Genomic DNA, 16,312 nt, shown 5'->3' with positions numbered 1-16,312 from the left:
ACCTGAGTCTTGCCTAAGGAACTGGGATTTCTTTGCGTCAATAGGTGACTTCTCATTGGAGCAGGTAGAGGTCACATCTGACCTCAAGGTTCAATACATGAACCAGGTTAAATAATATGAGCATGCTCACATATTATAACAAGGTATAAGATTAGTTTAAGTACACAGATGATTCAAAGCTCTACAAAAAATAAGGATACAAGCTTATGTCAAATTTTAATTAATCGAGTTTGATGGATTAAAATGCCACGCCCAAATCAAAAATCGATAAATCGATGCTATCGCACACAAACATCTGTTAAATCTGCGTCATAAAATGATTATCATATAAAAACATATGTTTTGATTTACATTAAGTTATCAAAATACAAAAACAAACAAAACCCTGCAACCTGTCCAGGGTGTAACCTGCCGCTCACCTGAAACATTAGCTGGAGAGGCACCAGCATCCCTTCTGACCCCACTAAGGGACAAGGGTGTAAAGAAAATGGATGAAAATAATAAAAAAAACCCAGACAGGAATCTTAAATCAAATGGTAAATAAGGAGCATGTCTCTTTCATCATATAAAATTTAAATTCTTATAAAACAGACAAAGAGAGAATTCTGGCAACGTGACAGTTTTATACCTATGCAAATTTTCTGAAGCAACTCCTCCTCACATGGATAGAGCCCACCCCAACTGCTCTAATCTTCCTGCTGCCCTGCAGATGCCCCAGCCCACTTTTATTAGTTTATGTTTGAATGAGCCAATAGAGATAAAGGGGCGGGATTTCTGTTTTTCTGCTTTAAATATTTTTCGGAGGCCCTGTCATTCTACTTGTTGCATTTAGTAGAGGAAGAACCACTTGCTCTGACAGAAAAAAAAGGGTTTGCGTTAAAAGAGAAAAGCCTCAAAAGAGAAGACAGCAGGAAGCTAATCAACTAGCATGTAGCTCATCTGCTCCAACCTCAGAGACTACAGATGGACAAACCACCACAAGGCCCTGCTCCATGGCTGATGCTCCATCCTCTACACTCCTGGATACAAATCTGGTCTTACCTCCATCAGCAGCGTTTGAATCCTGGGTTCAGCACGAGATTCCCACGTTCCAGGACTCCGAGCATATTAGGCCTGACTCCAATGAATCACTCTGCTGGAGCTCCTTCATCAGGTGTGGGAAAAACCAAGACCTCCCGGTGTTATCCAGTGGGACCTCCCTTCTCTGTCAGACTCCAGGCTCGGTCTATTAAAATCCAGTCCATAAATTGGATGCTTCCCAGAAGTCCACCTTTTTTTTGTGCAAGAGAAAACCTGAAGACAAAAGGCAGCAGGTTGTGAACTGAGGTGGAGAAGCTGGTCTGCTAACATCCAAAACATCCGATGGGAATCCCACCACCAGACCAGCTCCATGCATCACTCCAAGAAGTAAATCATACAGTTGGACAAAGTTTCCTCTTTATTTATTTATTTATTTATTTATTTATTTATTTATTTTTGCTTCATTCATATATAAGTTTAATCCAATAAAGAACTTTTATCTTCACCTCCAAGCCTGGATCCACTCAGTCACTTCAACCAACCAACTTGGCTCTGGGTCCACATCACTTTGAGTCACTATCTACTAAATTGTCAAGTATTTTATTAACTAATAAAAATAAAAAAAAATCACAGTTTAAATAAAAAGAGAATGGATTAATTTTGAGGACAACTGATGTATATTTTTAACTTTGAGAGTTTTTCTTTCTGCTGCATCAGCTGCTGAGCTCAGCCTGGATCAGCCAGCGGTCACTTTACCCAGCCAGGGATGGGAAATAGAAAAAGTCAAAGATATGTGGAACCAGTGAACTGTCAACCATCAATACATTTTAGAATAATAATAAGACAAGCATACTGTTACAGTTATTACAAACAACAAGTGTTTGCTGTTTCTTTCTCTGTGCTGCTCTCGGCTTGTATCAGAAAACCCAGCAGTTTGTCTCCAACAGACACTTTAAACTGTTGCTTATTAAAAAAATAAATCAAGGAAATCTGGTTCTATTGTTCCCTAACTCAACAAGTATTTACTAAGCCATCAACATGTACAAAATTATTAACACGTTAATCATTTTAAATTAAGTTAGAATTGCTTACCATGTCTTTAGTTTTGTTTTTCTTCTGTCAGGTACTTTTCTATTTATCATTTTAAACTTCTCTCCTATCTACAGAAACCAAAAGAGAAAAACACCACAGCACTAGAACACGATTAAAGAACAAACTTTTTCATAGAGATTAGGACAGAGGACAAGAATGACAGGACTGAGTGGAAGTTTGGTAGCTTGACCTCTAGTCAAACCTGACCCCATATGAAAATAAATGCATAATTAAAGATTAGCTTTGTGCATTTCATTGTAAACCAAAATGAACCAGCTTTAAAAAAATCTTCTTGTTCATGTGTGTCAGGCTTAAACACACAGGAGAGAAGAGTCTCTTATTTAATATTAGTTTATGGAAAACTATTTTAATATTTGGTTGGTTTTTCTGTGACTGGAACAAGCTGTACGCCTGACCTGCACAAGACATATGAGGAACATTTTTATCATCCTGTCTCATTATGCTCCGAGAGGCAGACCCAGCAAAACAATAAAATAAATAAAAAATACATTGCCCATGCTGTTAGTGATTCTATTCAATCGTTCAACCTTATTTTTCCTCAATATCTTTCCTAAAACCCATTTAGTACCATCTATGGTTCAGTTACTGGCTGCCATCTTCAAAACACCAGGGCAAGAACATGCATGCAGTTATGAACTAGCATCAGGTGATGTTTTCACCACTCATATCAGAATATAGTTAAACTCATATTGCCTTCATGGTGAATGTTTATTTAGTAGAATTCTTTTTTTATTACCTCAGAGGCAGGACTTTGATTAGACCCTGACCTGCTAATGACCACACAGCAAACTTCTTTCTGCTTCGTCTAATGTAAGTTTTTTGCATCAGTGAAATAAGAACCTGTTTAGTTTAGGTCAAGCTGTTGCAGCCAGACCCGAGCCATACAGGACACAAACTTTCATCTGTTACTGTCTCCCTTTTGCAAGTAATACGTTATTTTTAAAAAAAGTAATTAACAGTCTTTTTTTTTTTTTTTTGCTCATCAATATGTGATCGCAGTAAAGTCAGAAACCAGCATTTTGCTAACAAAGTATTTTATTTCTCTCTACTGAAATGTATGATCTTTCAAATTCATCTATGTTGTGAATTCGTACTGTTACATTCTGTGCTGCGTAATCAAAAAGATAGTGACCAAAAAAAAAACCCTGCAAGATATGTTTTTGACAACCTTGATTTGAGTTTGAACTCTTTCTGCTAGGAAGGGTCCAGTGAACATTTGAGTTTATTTTCAATTGCATCTGTTTGGCTTTCCACAAAGAAATGATTTGAAGTCCTCAACCTGATGAAGTGTGGAATGAGTTAAGCATGGAAATCAAGGAATGTTCAAACAGTTTAAATCAGGATTTCAGCTAATGGTCTTCACTGCATATCAATATGATAAATTGATATGCACTCTCCTGTCGGATAAAAATATGAAACTTCTTCTGGATCCTCTAAAATTTACACACAGTCAGTCTTTAGCAGATGAACTTTTCCTTTTCTATTTTTCTACTATGGGTGACAGCATGAGGTGTTTGACACCTTCTGTAAAGTCCTGTACAATGCTGGACTTGGTGTGAAAAACTTTTGCAAGTTTTTGCAATGTGGTGGATTTTATTTGGTTTTATTTTAATGATGATCACAAAACAGCACATTTTAGTGAAGTGAAAGTTTTTTTGCTTAATTCTTTTATTTAATAATGTATCCAAAAAGCAAAGGTGATCGATTACACCAGACACCAGAGATGATCTTCAATGTGAATCTGTTATAGTTATACAAAATAATGTTTGCTATGCGAACATCTGTTTAAGGCTGAAGACTTAGACTTTTATGCAGGAATGGTGATAATCTTGTAATGTACAATTCACTATTCTGTTCAAAACAAATTTTGTCTTTTAAGAAAATTTGCAGCACATTTTATTCACATTTTTATTAGTCCTAGTTACTTAAAATGGCCTTTTTGTGTCATTCCTCAGAAATAAACCCATCAGGTCAGACTTAAGAAAACCAGTAAGGTAGTAAAATTCTTTCTGGTTCATGTCTTGTAATCTCCTTCCCTTCTGCTCCCAACCTCTTCTTCCACCACCAATACAAACATTTATTCAGTTCAGCATAGATAAAATAAAACTCAGTACCTTCATCACAAAATGGTTTTGATGTAGTTTGTGCTGCCACTGGAAAATGGGCGTTCCTCCACTGGGACCAGTTACTTACTATCTCTGACTGGCTGGTGGCTCATCTTTAAACAGCTATTGGTGCATCAAATAACTGCTCACACTAAATAACCTACCAGAGAGTCTCTGTTCTTTTGAAAGTTCAATCAGGATGTGTTCTTTATCAATGAACTGCACAACAACTGTCTATAGAACATAAATGAAGGGATAATTTGTACAAATCAAATACAGAGGAAGGTGCATGACACCTTTACTGAGTATTGCATTCTGTCATTTTTCTTACTTTCATTGATGTTACAGTCTCTGCGTGTCAGAGGAAAAGAAAAACTTGATGTAAGTGCATCAAGTTTATTTTTAGATCATTTTCTTTCATGTTTAATTTATTACTTTATAAGTGTGCATGAGCTAAAAATGGAAGAAAAAAAACTTGCAGCAAAAATCAGTTGAGGGATGGTTGCTACTTATTCTGAAAACACAATTTATAACATTCTATCAAAAAGAAGAAAGTGTGTATTTCAGGAAAGTATATATTGCTACAGACAGAAGGTAGCTCTGCCTTTTCTGGCCTGCTGTTGTAAATACATCATCATTTTTCCACACTGAATCAAATGACATGCTATTTGAGTTTCTGCTCATTTGATACTTTTTGAATCACCTACAAAACTTCTGTGGTAAACCTTGTAACTTTTAAGTCTAAGCTTAGATCACTTGTAGACCATGAAGATTGGTGTAAACCAGTGTTGTGTATAGACTCATGTCTAAACAACTTTAGTACAAGTAGCACAAAAGTTCATTTTTTGAGGCAAAAAACCTAAATTTTTTTTAATGTTTTCCAATACATTTCCCACATACCACAGCCTGGTCCGAGCAGGTACAGGTCATCCCTCGCAATAATAAGAAGCTGTTGTCAGAAACCATGATCTTAAGTTTCATTTCAAAGCAATTTTCAAATACACAACATAAGTTACAGTACACACAGTCTAAAAAGTCTAAAAACAAGCTTAAGAATCAAAATAAAGTCATGACAATAAAAACCTTGTGAAAATATTTTTGTTCCTGAATTTGGGTCAGGAAACAGAGGAGCAAACTCTTCCACAATTTCAATTCACAGGAAAGTTACATTTTCAACAACCGTATAATTTTAGAATAAAAAAATGTAGTGACAGAGAGCAACATCAGAGTTTACAATAAGTTTAGCATCTTATATGAATCAATGGCAGGAAACTGAGTTTTCATCCTGGTACTTTTATTTGAACAACATCACTTTTATTCCTTAGATAAAAGAGCTGCAGAAGTTTCTATACCTAGTGAATATGAGTTTAACTATATTCTGATATGAGTGGTTAAAAAGGACATAATGTATTTACCCCTGTTTTCCATCCTCATTTGTTTATTTTACATCAATGGGATGTTAAAAGTTTTGTATCTAAACATCTTATGGAGGTTTTTATAGTTTCCTTAGTTATTGTTTCCTTAAAACTGTTTGAGGAGTGTTCATTTCATTCATAATATATACGATTATAAAGGATTTTAAGCAAAAGAAACAATGAAAATGTTCTACATCTGCAGCTTTAACCCAACGCAGGGCAGGCTGGACACTGTGGTGGAGATATTTGTCTCTTTAAAGACCTGATCCAGGATCTGTGACACCTCTGACCACTGCAGCTGGTCCAGGCCACAGCCGATTCTGAGGGAGAGACACGAGACAAACAATTATTCCCAATAAAGAAGAAGAATTAAGGGTATTTATTATAGTTATGTATTCACAGTAGTTCCTACAAACCGGGGTATTGATAACCTATTGGCACCATTTTGTAAGCAGTGAGATTTCATGTCTTCCAGACTCTCTCAGGCTGACATACGTGGGTTTCTGCCCGGCTGTTTTCTTTGTTATCTGAGATGCATAATAGGAAAGATGCACTTACCAGATTGAATAATGAACCAGCTTTGGTCCTATGCAGTATAACTGGCCGTGGCATATTTACCAGGTAGTAGATGAAACGTTGATCAAGTGTCAGGACGGCACACTGTCCTGGCAGCTTCTCTATCAGGACATACATTAAAAATGCAAAACAGAATATGAGTTAGAACTTGATGTTAAAATCAGACATTTGAACAATCTGCACTAAACATAAAACATGTTTTACCAAACACTTTGGTGACTCACTAAAGTAGTGAGTTTTAGTAACTTTAGTAACTAGTCTGACTCGCTCTGCTCCTTTAACTCTGAGACTCTTGTTGAACATCACCGCTATGCCTGCTCCCATGCGACAGTCTTCACTGACTGTTGGTTTGTCTGATCCAGGCTGAGCTCAGCAGCTGATGCAGCAGAAAGAAAAACTCTCAAAGTTAAAAATATACATCAGTTGTCCTCAAAATTAATCCATTCTCTTTTTATTTAAACTGTGATTTTTTTTTATTTTTATTAGTTAATAAAATACTTGACAATTTAGTAGATAGTGACTCAAAGTGATGTGGACCCAGAGCCAAGTTGGTTGGTTGAAGTGACTGAGTGGATCCAGGCTTGGAGGTGAAGATAAAAGTTCTTTATTGGATTAAACTTATATATGAATGAAGCAAAAATAAATAAATAAATAAATAAATAAATAAATAAATAAATAAATAAATAAATAAAGAGGAAACTTTGTCCAACTGTATGATTTACTTCTTGGAGTGATGCATGGAGCTGGTCTGGTGGTGGGATTCCCATCGGATGTTTTGGATGTTAGCAGACCAGCTTCTCCACCTCAGTTCACAACCTGCTGCCTTTTGTCTTCAGGTTTTCTCTTGCACAAAAAAAAGGTGGACTTCTGGGAAGCATCCAATTTATGGACTGGATTTTAATAGACCGAGCCTGGAGTCTGACAGAGAAGGGAGGTCCCACTGGATAACACCGGGAGGTCTTGGTTTTTCCCACACCTGATGAAGGAGCTCCAGCAGAGTGATTCATTGGAGTCAGGCCTAATATGCTCGGAGTCCTGGAACGTGGGAATCTCGTGCTGAACCCAGGATTCAAACGCTGCTGATGGAGGTAAGACCAGATTTGTATCCAGGAGTGTAGAGGATGGAGCATCAGCCATGGAGCAGGGCCTTGTGGTGGTTTGTCCATCTGTAGTCTCTGAGGTTGGAGCAGATGAGCTACATGCTAGTTGATTAGCTTCCTGCTGTCTTCTCTTTTGAGGCTTTTCTCTTTTAACGCAAACCCTTTTTTTTCTGTCAGAGCAAGTGGTTCTTCCTCTACTAAATGCAACAAGTAGAATGACAGGGCCTCCGAAAAATATTTAAAGCAGAAAAACAGAAATCCCGCCCCTTTATCTCTATTGGCTCATTCAAACATAAACTAATAAAAGTGGGCTGGGGCATCTGCAGGGCAGCAGGAAGATTAGAGCAGTTGGGGTGGGCTCTATCCATGTGAGGAGGAGTTGCTTCAGAAAATTTGCATAGGTATAAAACTGTCACGTTGCCAGAATTCTCTCTTTGTCTGTTTTATAAGAATTTAAATTTTATATGATGAAAGAGACATGCTCCTTATTTACCATTTGATTTAAGATTCCTGTCTGGGTTTTTTTTATTATTTTCATCCATTTTCTTTACACCCTTGTCCCTTAGTGGGGTCAGAAGGGATGCTGGTGCCTCTCCAGCTAATGTTTCAGGTGAGCGGCAGGTTACACCCTGGACAGGTTGCAGGGTTTTGTTTGTTTTTGTATTTTGATAACTTAATGTAAATCTGCCCTGATATGTTTGTTATTTTCCGTTTGATTTAAGAGAAAGTTCCAGAATCATGTCTGTTTGATTTTGATAACTTAATTTAAATCAAAACATATGTTTTTATATGATAATCATTTTATGACGCAGATTTAACAGATGTTTGTGTGCGATAGCATCGATTTATCGATTTTTGATTTGGGCGTGGCATTTTAATCCATCAAACTCGATTAATTAAAATTTGACATAAGCTTGTATCCTTATTTTTCTCTACATTACTATTCCAGCAGGTGACTTCAAACCCATCCAATCACTGAATAGATGCTTAGAACAGATCAATGTGTGGATGTGCCAAAACTTTCTCCAGCTGAACAGAAACAAAACTGAAGTTATTATCTTTGGACCTAAAGACGAGCGAACCAGAATCAATGCACAGCTTCAGTTATTACAACTGAAACCAGAGTTCAGGCTGAAATCTGGCTGCAGTCATGGACTCTGACCTGAACCTTCCGAGCCACAAAAAGACAGTTACAAAGTCAGCCTTCTTCCACCTGAGGAACATTAAAGGAATAATGTCTCAGCAAGAGCTATAGAAACTCATCCATGTGTTTATTTTTGATCACATTGCAACAGTGTCTTCTCATGTCTGCCTTAACAATCGGATCCAGGACGCTGCTGCTGGAGTTCTGACTAAAACCAGGAAGGTATAGCACATTATCCAGTTCTACAGTCCTTACACTGAGAGAACAGACTTTAAAATACTGTTAGTTTATGAATCAAAACATTAAAGACCTGTTTTTGTTGCATCATTCTTCTCTGGTTTGGCTCTTGTCTACTTTGCATCTTCAGTCAGAACCAAAACGGAGAAGCAGCATTCAGTTTTTATGCTCCTATAATCTGGAACCAAGTTTCAGAAAACTGCACAGCAGCCAAATCACTAAGTTCCTTTAAATCAATTTTAACTGATTTAATCTTTGATGAATATTAACTGGAAAATAGATTAATTTTGGTTTGGATTACAATTTTTTATTACTTTGTTATTGCTTCTCATTACTGCAATATAAAGTGTCTTTCTTTTTTTGTTTTGTATTGTGTTCATGCCAAGTAAATCACTTTACCTTGTTCCTAAAATGAATAAGGTATGATCTTGAATTGATGCAACTCTTGCTGTCATATGATTTAATGTTCCTTTCATACTGTCCCTATCAAAACTAAATCCTCTATATGCCTGTATACACTGTGCTGTAACCACGTTTTGGAGAAAATATTTGCACAGTTTATCACATGGGTAGGTTTGTCCAATAATGTTCATCAGGCAGTCCGGCTGCCCTCTTTCCTCACTTGATCTCCAGACCATTTTCCCCTGACGTGTGAGTGTTGGAGGTAAACGTCCCTCCTGCTGGCATCAGGTCATGCTCAGTGGGCGGGGTGAAAGCTCTTTACTCTCCTGACTCCCTGCTGCTCCGTCCATTCTGCTTTATGTCAGTTCTGTTCCTACTGAGTTCAGGACCTACAAGTCCATACCCTACAGTTCTAAAAGATTTTCTCTAAAAACTACAGAGGAGTAGCTATTTTCCATTTGTTTCTATTGCACTTCAAGAAATAACAATATGCCATTGTCACGTTCCCTGTCCATTACATCCCTCAGTGGGCTGTTTCCAGCCTGGGAGGACGATGAGCTGCCCATGGAAGACCTGATGCTTTTTGAAGTGGCATGGGAGGTCACCAACAAAGGTCAGACACCCTGAACTCAGCTGTTCCTACTTTATCTAAGGTCTTTTACTTTAACACAGATTTCTTTCAACCTTAACCAGTTAAAACTGGTACAGCTTCCCAGTTGATCACAAACTTATAAGTATAATTCTGTTCAGAGTATGTGATAAAGGTAAAATCACTCTGGTTTGGCAAATGAAGATTTCCTCACAATAAGAAGAATATATTCTCTGGCATTGTTTTCCGAAAACATAATCTTTGCTCTTCAACAAGTAAATATTGCTCCACAGAGCACAGTGTCTACTCTCTCTGTGGAGTTAAACATTAAGCTGTAGATAAGCTAGATAAGTGTCAGAGATGGGGCCCCATTCTATGTATTTATCTTCTGTCTTCTCTTTATCCCATTTAAAAGAAGTGATTTAGTGTGGATTGTGACTTTCAGAACACAATCCACATGTTTTTTGTAAAAAAACAAAATTAGAAAACAAACCAATGACAAAGTTAAGATTCCAGCAACTAAATGTTTATTTTTTTTGTGCAAATTCATACAGTAGCTTTTATTTCAAAATGTTGGTCTTTGAATAAATTGCCACAGGTACAGATGGGAGAGATAAAAAAAAAAAACATTAAAAAAACAAACACATTTCCTAATTACGGAACTTAATTTTCAGTAATTATATCCAATAATAAGAAGTTCAGTCACAATACTGACCCATAGTCATTCAACCTAAAATGGTCAAATGGTTTTTTCTTTTAGGTCTTTTCACACCAGCCAGGTATAGCCAAAGATGAGAACGTTTAATAATACTATTTGGTGGTGTTAAGTAATAAAAAAAAAACTTGACAAATGCAAAGATACGGAGCCCCAAAGGGGACACATTGGATCTTTTTATATTATTGTTTTCACAGAGGTTTTCCGTTCCCAAGCAATGATGATAAATTTACTAGTCAATTCATGTGGACCCTTGAGTACTGAAAACGTTTGTGCTACTATATAAGGTTTTAAGCATGCAAGTTCATTTCTAGTTTGTGAGATATATACAGTTTGACTTCTTTTTCTTTAGGATACAAACCCACCATAAACTTAGGTGCTATAATGATGGAGACAGAACTGGTCAAACATGAGCTTTCTATTCCTGCTTGAAAACAAAAACATGACAGACGTTCTCTGTAAGAAAGGAACAAATGAACACAGAAAGGAGAGACATCCAAACTATTTGGACTATTCTGAGTTATTTTAACAGAGTGATACCGCCATCTGCTGACAGTTTTGTTTGTGGAGACTTTTTTTCATGTTGATAAGTCTGACCGGTTAATAAAGGACCTGTTTTCATGTACAGTCCCATGTCCAGTTATTAGTTATTTATTCACTGAGATATGACACAAACAAACACGAACACCCAGTGAAAAGATTTTCAGTCATGTTTCAGTGATTCTTGAGAATAGGGACAAAATGGGTTTTAATTTTCCCATAATTTTTTTTTTGTTATTTCTCAACCTTATGTATGCAAATATGACAAATAATGTTTTGGAAATGTAAAGATGCTAAGGTGCAGGCTCCCAGTTGCAATATATTTTTTTTATTACATTTTTAATCGACCTGACCTAGAACGTTGTCATCACCATCTGACAAAAATAAATATAAAATAATTCTTTAATGACCCTATTAGTTATATTTTTACTCAGTTTTACAGACAAATGCTTCTTAAGAAACAAAAAAAATATTTAAAACAATAAACAACAAAAAATCCATCTGACGGAGTTGACAGTGTATGGCAGAGTTGACACAGAACTGAAGGTGGTGACAAACTAGTGAGTAAAATGAAAAACTTGATATGCAATTTATGTAAAATACATTAAAATGAATTAATTGCACACTTAAGTGAGATTTGACAACAATTTCACTGAAAGAGTCACAAAAACTCTGACGGAGTTGACAAAAAGCCAAACTACATCAATTTATATGTTGTTATTCTGAAGGAGGCCATATTGTAGCTCATCAGGTCAATGGAATCTTTACATTATACCAAAATTAAGCTTTTATTTCACAAAATTTCATAAATGTTTTGTAAATTGTCAGTTATGGTGTTGACACATCATGGTTGTGACGAGCAACTTAGGAATAAAACAGAAGAAAAAGCTTAAGAATAACATAAGCTAACCAGAGCTAACTAGCCCTCTTAACAAAGGAAGAGAAAGGAAGAGATCATGGGGTCCTCAGAAGTTCTGGTGCCCCCCAATAATGCCTGATTTTTTTTTTTTTACATTCTTTTTATGTCTGACGGTGTTGACAAAAACTAGGGACACATTTCAATGGAGTTGGAAAATATATAAAAATGATTTTTAATTCAATTTATTGATACTTTTATAATTATTTATATGAATACTTATACTTAATTGTCAGAACATATAATTTTAGTATTTCTTTAATTGTTTTAAGCTGTTATAATGTATTGAGTTCTGCTCCAGGACAAGGAATTTTACAGACACCATCCACCTACTACAATGTTTAAAATAAAAAATATTCAGCAAACACCAGGAAAACATACATTGCTGTGCTCACATGGCACAGGTTAGTTTAGTCAGATATTTGAAAAATTATATTTTGTGTATATTTTATTCACATTTTGTGCTTTATCCATGGCACCTGTTTTGTCTCTATTCTCAAGAATCACTGGTTTACATGCTCAGTGTCTAACATAGACTACAAATCTGAGTGTGCAGAATGTATATTCATAGCTTTTGGAACTAATTGCATGCCATAACCTCTGGTGTGGGAATAACTGTGGGAGATGGTGGGATCATTGGGGGGGAGGAAAGGTGCAGGAATGCCCCTGATAGTATGGTGATATGGCAGTAGGTGTTTAGGCTATGTCATAATGTGATGGGTTCCTGGCAGATGGTCTGTGACTGAAATTTTTCAGGCAGCGAGGACCGAGCTTGGCCCTAGTGGGGTCAGGAGGGTTGCTGGTGCCTATTTCCAGCAAACATTCTGGGTGAGAGGCGGGGTTATTTAATAATAATAATAATAATAATAATAATAATAATAATAATAATAATAACCCCACCAGAGTGGGGATCACACTCTGTTGACCTCCCTGGAGCTGTCTGGCTTGGAGGCATGGAACATTGCCCTCCTCCTCTTGGTCTTTCTTGCCTTGTTTCCACTGAACCATACGGTGCAGGTTGATGCAGTTGGGTCCACTTTTTAGTCTATTTCGTTTGAAAGCAGCTCATACAAGCAACCTACCGCATTAATCCTGGGCCTTCTTCAAAGGTATGCTACATTTGGGATGGTGCTTTTGACCTCACATAGCACAATCCATTTTCTGGGGGACAGAAAACCATCACTGCTTGCAACAAACACAAGACATGTTAATCTACAGGACATCTCGTTTGTCAGCGCATTAGTATGACGCCATGTTAGACGTTTGGGTTTAAACCCTAAAAATCTAACTGGTGATGGACCTCTAATGGACCTCAATAGCATATTGAGCCATACCAACCAGAGCCATACTGCTCAGTGGAAAAGATACGTCTAAGTCCTAACTATGGCTGCCCAGCTAATGGGGGTCTTCTCACATATTGGTATTTCATTTTAGTAATTTCTGCTCACAGATAAGACTGGAAAATATGTTCCTCTTTTCAACACAAGCAAAGGGTTGCTTTAGAATGTTTCTCATGTGCCACAGTTTACCATTAGTTTACAGTGTCTCAAATTTAAGATTTCATAAGGAATATTTATAGTTATTATTTGTGAGACTTGAAATTATTGATTTCTTCTTAATTCTAAGTGGTTAGCCGTAGAAAAAGTGTCTAACTTTTGTTGGGTTGATATGCTATAAATGGCTGATGTAGTTATACTCGCATGAAAACAATGTGCAGCAATATACAACATATTTTCATTTATTTATGTAATTTATTTTGCACTTTGTTAACTTTTAGTTGGAGGAATTTACACTGTCATCCAGTCTAAAGCTAAGGTCACAGTGGACGAATGGGGAGAGAACTATTACATGATGGGACCGTACTTTGAACACAACTTCAAGACACAAGTGGAAGCCTGTGTACCACCCAACCCAGTGATCCAGAAGGCAATGGATGCTCTTATCAACAATGGATGTCAGGTGTGTGTGCGTGTGTGTGTGTGTGTGTGTGTGTTTAAAATTCTGGTCATAATCTTACATATATTTGTCATATCATAAGATGTTCAATAATACATTTGAGACCCAATATTTGGATACAAAGAAAAATAAACACTCTTTTTTCTCATTAAGTCTGACCAAACCTTTCCTGTTGTATATAAGTTATGATTATCAAAAGCGTTAATATTTATTTAATGAATGCCAGAATAATGATCGAGAAATTTGACATCTTTCTTTACATTTCCATAGTGAGTGGTAGAATTCTCTTTTAAGCTGAAAGAAAATGGTCAAATGTTTTCAGTACGTATCTTTCAGCAAGCTTCTGTCAATGGTATAAACTCTCATAGGACCTTTGGTCTTATATTTCAAGGTCTCAGTAATATATCATATCTAAACTGATATTGACTTAGGCCTTTTTGCCTGGAATGACCCAGAAGGAAATGTATTAACACTGAATATTCTCACTGACAGTCAAAGCTGCAGGCCACCATATATTTATTTAGGTGTGTTCTGGTAAAGACTGCTGCTTGAAGATTCAATGTTCAATTATGAGAAGCTGTTTGCGTGTTTTTTTTGCAAACTATAAAGAAGCATGCTAACTACAACCTTTAGGGAAAATTGTCACTATGTTGTGACATGTAGGATGACACAGATAATCTGTGAAAAAAGTCAAGATCCTCTGCCTTCCCTCAGTGCCTCCAGTGCTAACTAGAAACACCACTGACTTTGGCATTTTATCGTCTAGTATCCACGCACTCATTTCTGGTTAGAAGAGTTTATACCATTCACTCTGAACAGACTGTTCCCAAGGCATGCAGTCTCTTAAACAGTTCTTGAAAAAATTGATTTTTAATTCCACAACCTACAGTTTTGTGTTAATAATAATCTGATGAATAGTCTGACATTTTAAAGAGGAAGTTAAGGGAAATTCCTTCTAAGTGGTAAATTGACAATTCCAAACCTCTGGTGGGAACCCAAATACAAGGACTGAGGCTCTGAAACAGGGATGTCCATCTCCAGTCCTACAGGCCTGCTGCCATGGCAGCTTTAGATGTGTCTCTGCTCCAACACAGCTGACTCAAATGGTCTAATTACCTCCTCAGCAGGTCAGCATTCTAGAGAGGCCTGTCAATGAACCATCAGCTGATTCAGAGATTGAAATAGGGTAAGAACTAAACATCCAGAATTTCAGGCCTTGAAGAATGACTTTGGACACCAATCGTCTAAAACATTTTCCAGTCTTAATTCATTAAAAACATAAGACATAAAAACTTTAGTATGGCATTTTAATATGGTTATATTTGTATTTAACAATATTTAACACTTTGGGGATCCATCCATGCATCCATTGTCCCTTAGTCGGGTCGGGAGGGAGGCTGGTCTCCATCTCCAGCTAACGTTCCGGGCGAGAGGCGGGGTCACCCTGGACAGGTCGCCAGTCTGTCGCAGGGCAACTTTGGGGATCAATAAATTATATTATATTATATTATATTATATTATATTATATTATATTATATTATATTATATTATATTATATTATATTATATTATATTATATTCTTCCGGTATAGGATAAGGCAAATTGACAATAAAAAACTGGTTTTGAAAACATTTAGACTTGGTTAAGTACTTTCTGGACTCTGTCTGCTGCTTCAGGTTCATTTTGGTCGCTGGCTGATTGAGGGCAGCCCTTATGTTATCCTGTTTGACATCGGCTCAGCAGCCTGGAACCTGGACCGATGGAAGGGGGACCTGTGGGAGACCTGCCACATCGGTCTGCCGTATCACGATCGGGAGGCTAATGACGCTCTCATTCTGGGCTCCTTGGTTGCCTGGTTCTTTAAAGAGGTGTGGCTTTACCAGTGAAGTCTAGCAGTTTTAAAAATTCAACCTTTTCCTCCCCGATTGAGTTCTAAATGTGTGCTTTCACAATTTGTAACCCTCTAACATCCATCTGTTTTGTGTTTTTTTAGCTAACAGATCACCTTGGAGACACACCCAATGTCATCAGTCACTTCCATGAATGGCAGGCAGGGCCTGGGCTTATTCTCTCTCGCTCCCGAAACATTCCTATGGCAACAGTTTTTACTACCCATGCCACTTTGCTCGGAAGATATCTTTGTGCTGGGAATGTTGACTTTTACAACAACTTGGATAAGGTAAGAGACCAGTGGGTTGTGCTTGGGGCAAAGATAAGATCAAAACCAATCAGCAGCAACCAAAATAAAGGCATACATGACAGTACAAATGATCTATTCTCTTTTTCTGTGGAGGGACATTTGATAAAGGCAACCCATGTCACTGCACATAAAGACCATCTTTTGTTGTCCTCTGTTAAAGTAGTGGGTCTGGGCACAAGAACACAGTACCTCTCTTTGGCTGACGTCTCATGCAGCTGACCTGGGCTCCTATCAAAACTGCAACCTCTGATGGTTTTGGAATGAAGGCCTAAGCCTTAAACCAG

General features: G+C 37.1%; 1 protein-coding gene across 2 annotated transcripts in view; it reads left to right on the top strand.

Annotated features, from left to right (window-relative positions):
* Positions 1–7,848: 7,848 nt before the first annotated feature.
* Positions 7,849–16,312, top strand: part of gys2 (glycogen synthase 2) — a 34,936-nt gene continuing 26,472 nt past the window's right edge. The window contains exons 1-6 of one of the 2 annotated variants that reach the window (XM_081603997.1): positions 7,849–7,939; positions 8,625–8,695; positions 9,640–9,725; positions 13,650–13,831; positions 15,505–15,696; positions 15,822–16,007. In XM_081603997.1, the coding sequence (XP_081460123.1) occupies positions 9,677–9,725; positions 13,650–13,831; positions 15,505–15,696; positions 15,822–16,007 (609 nt within the window). In that variant the 5' untranslated portion in view covers positions 7,849–7,939; positions 8,625–8,695; positions 9,640–9,676. Of the gene's footprint in view, positions 7,940–8,624; positions 8,696–9,301; positions 9,726–13,649; positions 13,832–15,504; positions 15,697–15,821; positions 16,008–16,312 lie in introns of those variants that run through there. The other variant, XM_008401244.3, reaches the window with a different exon arrangement.

Source organism: Poecilia reticulata, chromosome 23 (genome assembly GCF_904066995.2).
Source record: "Poecilia reticulata chromosome 23, P_reticulata-male-v2, whole genome shotgun sequence".
NCBI classification, from domain to species: Eukaryota; Metazoa; Chordata; class Actinopteri; order Cyprinodontiformes; family Poeciliidae; genus Poecilia; species Poecilia reticulata.
Note: the sequence above shows the minus strand (reverse complement) of the source record. Positions and strands in the feature narration are given on the sequence as shown.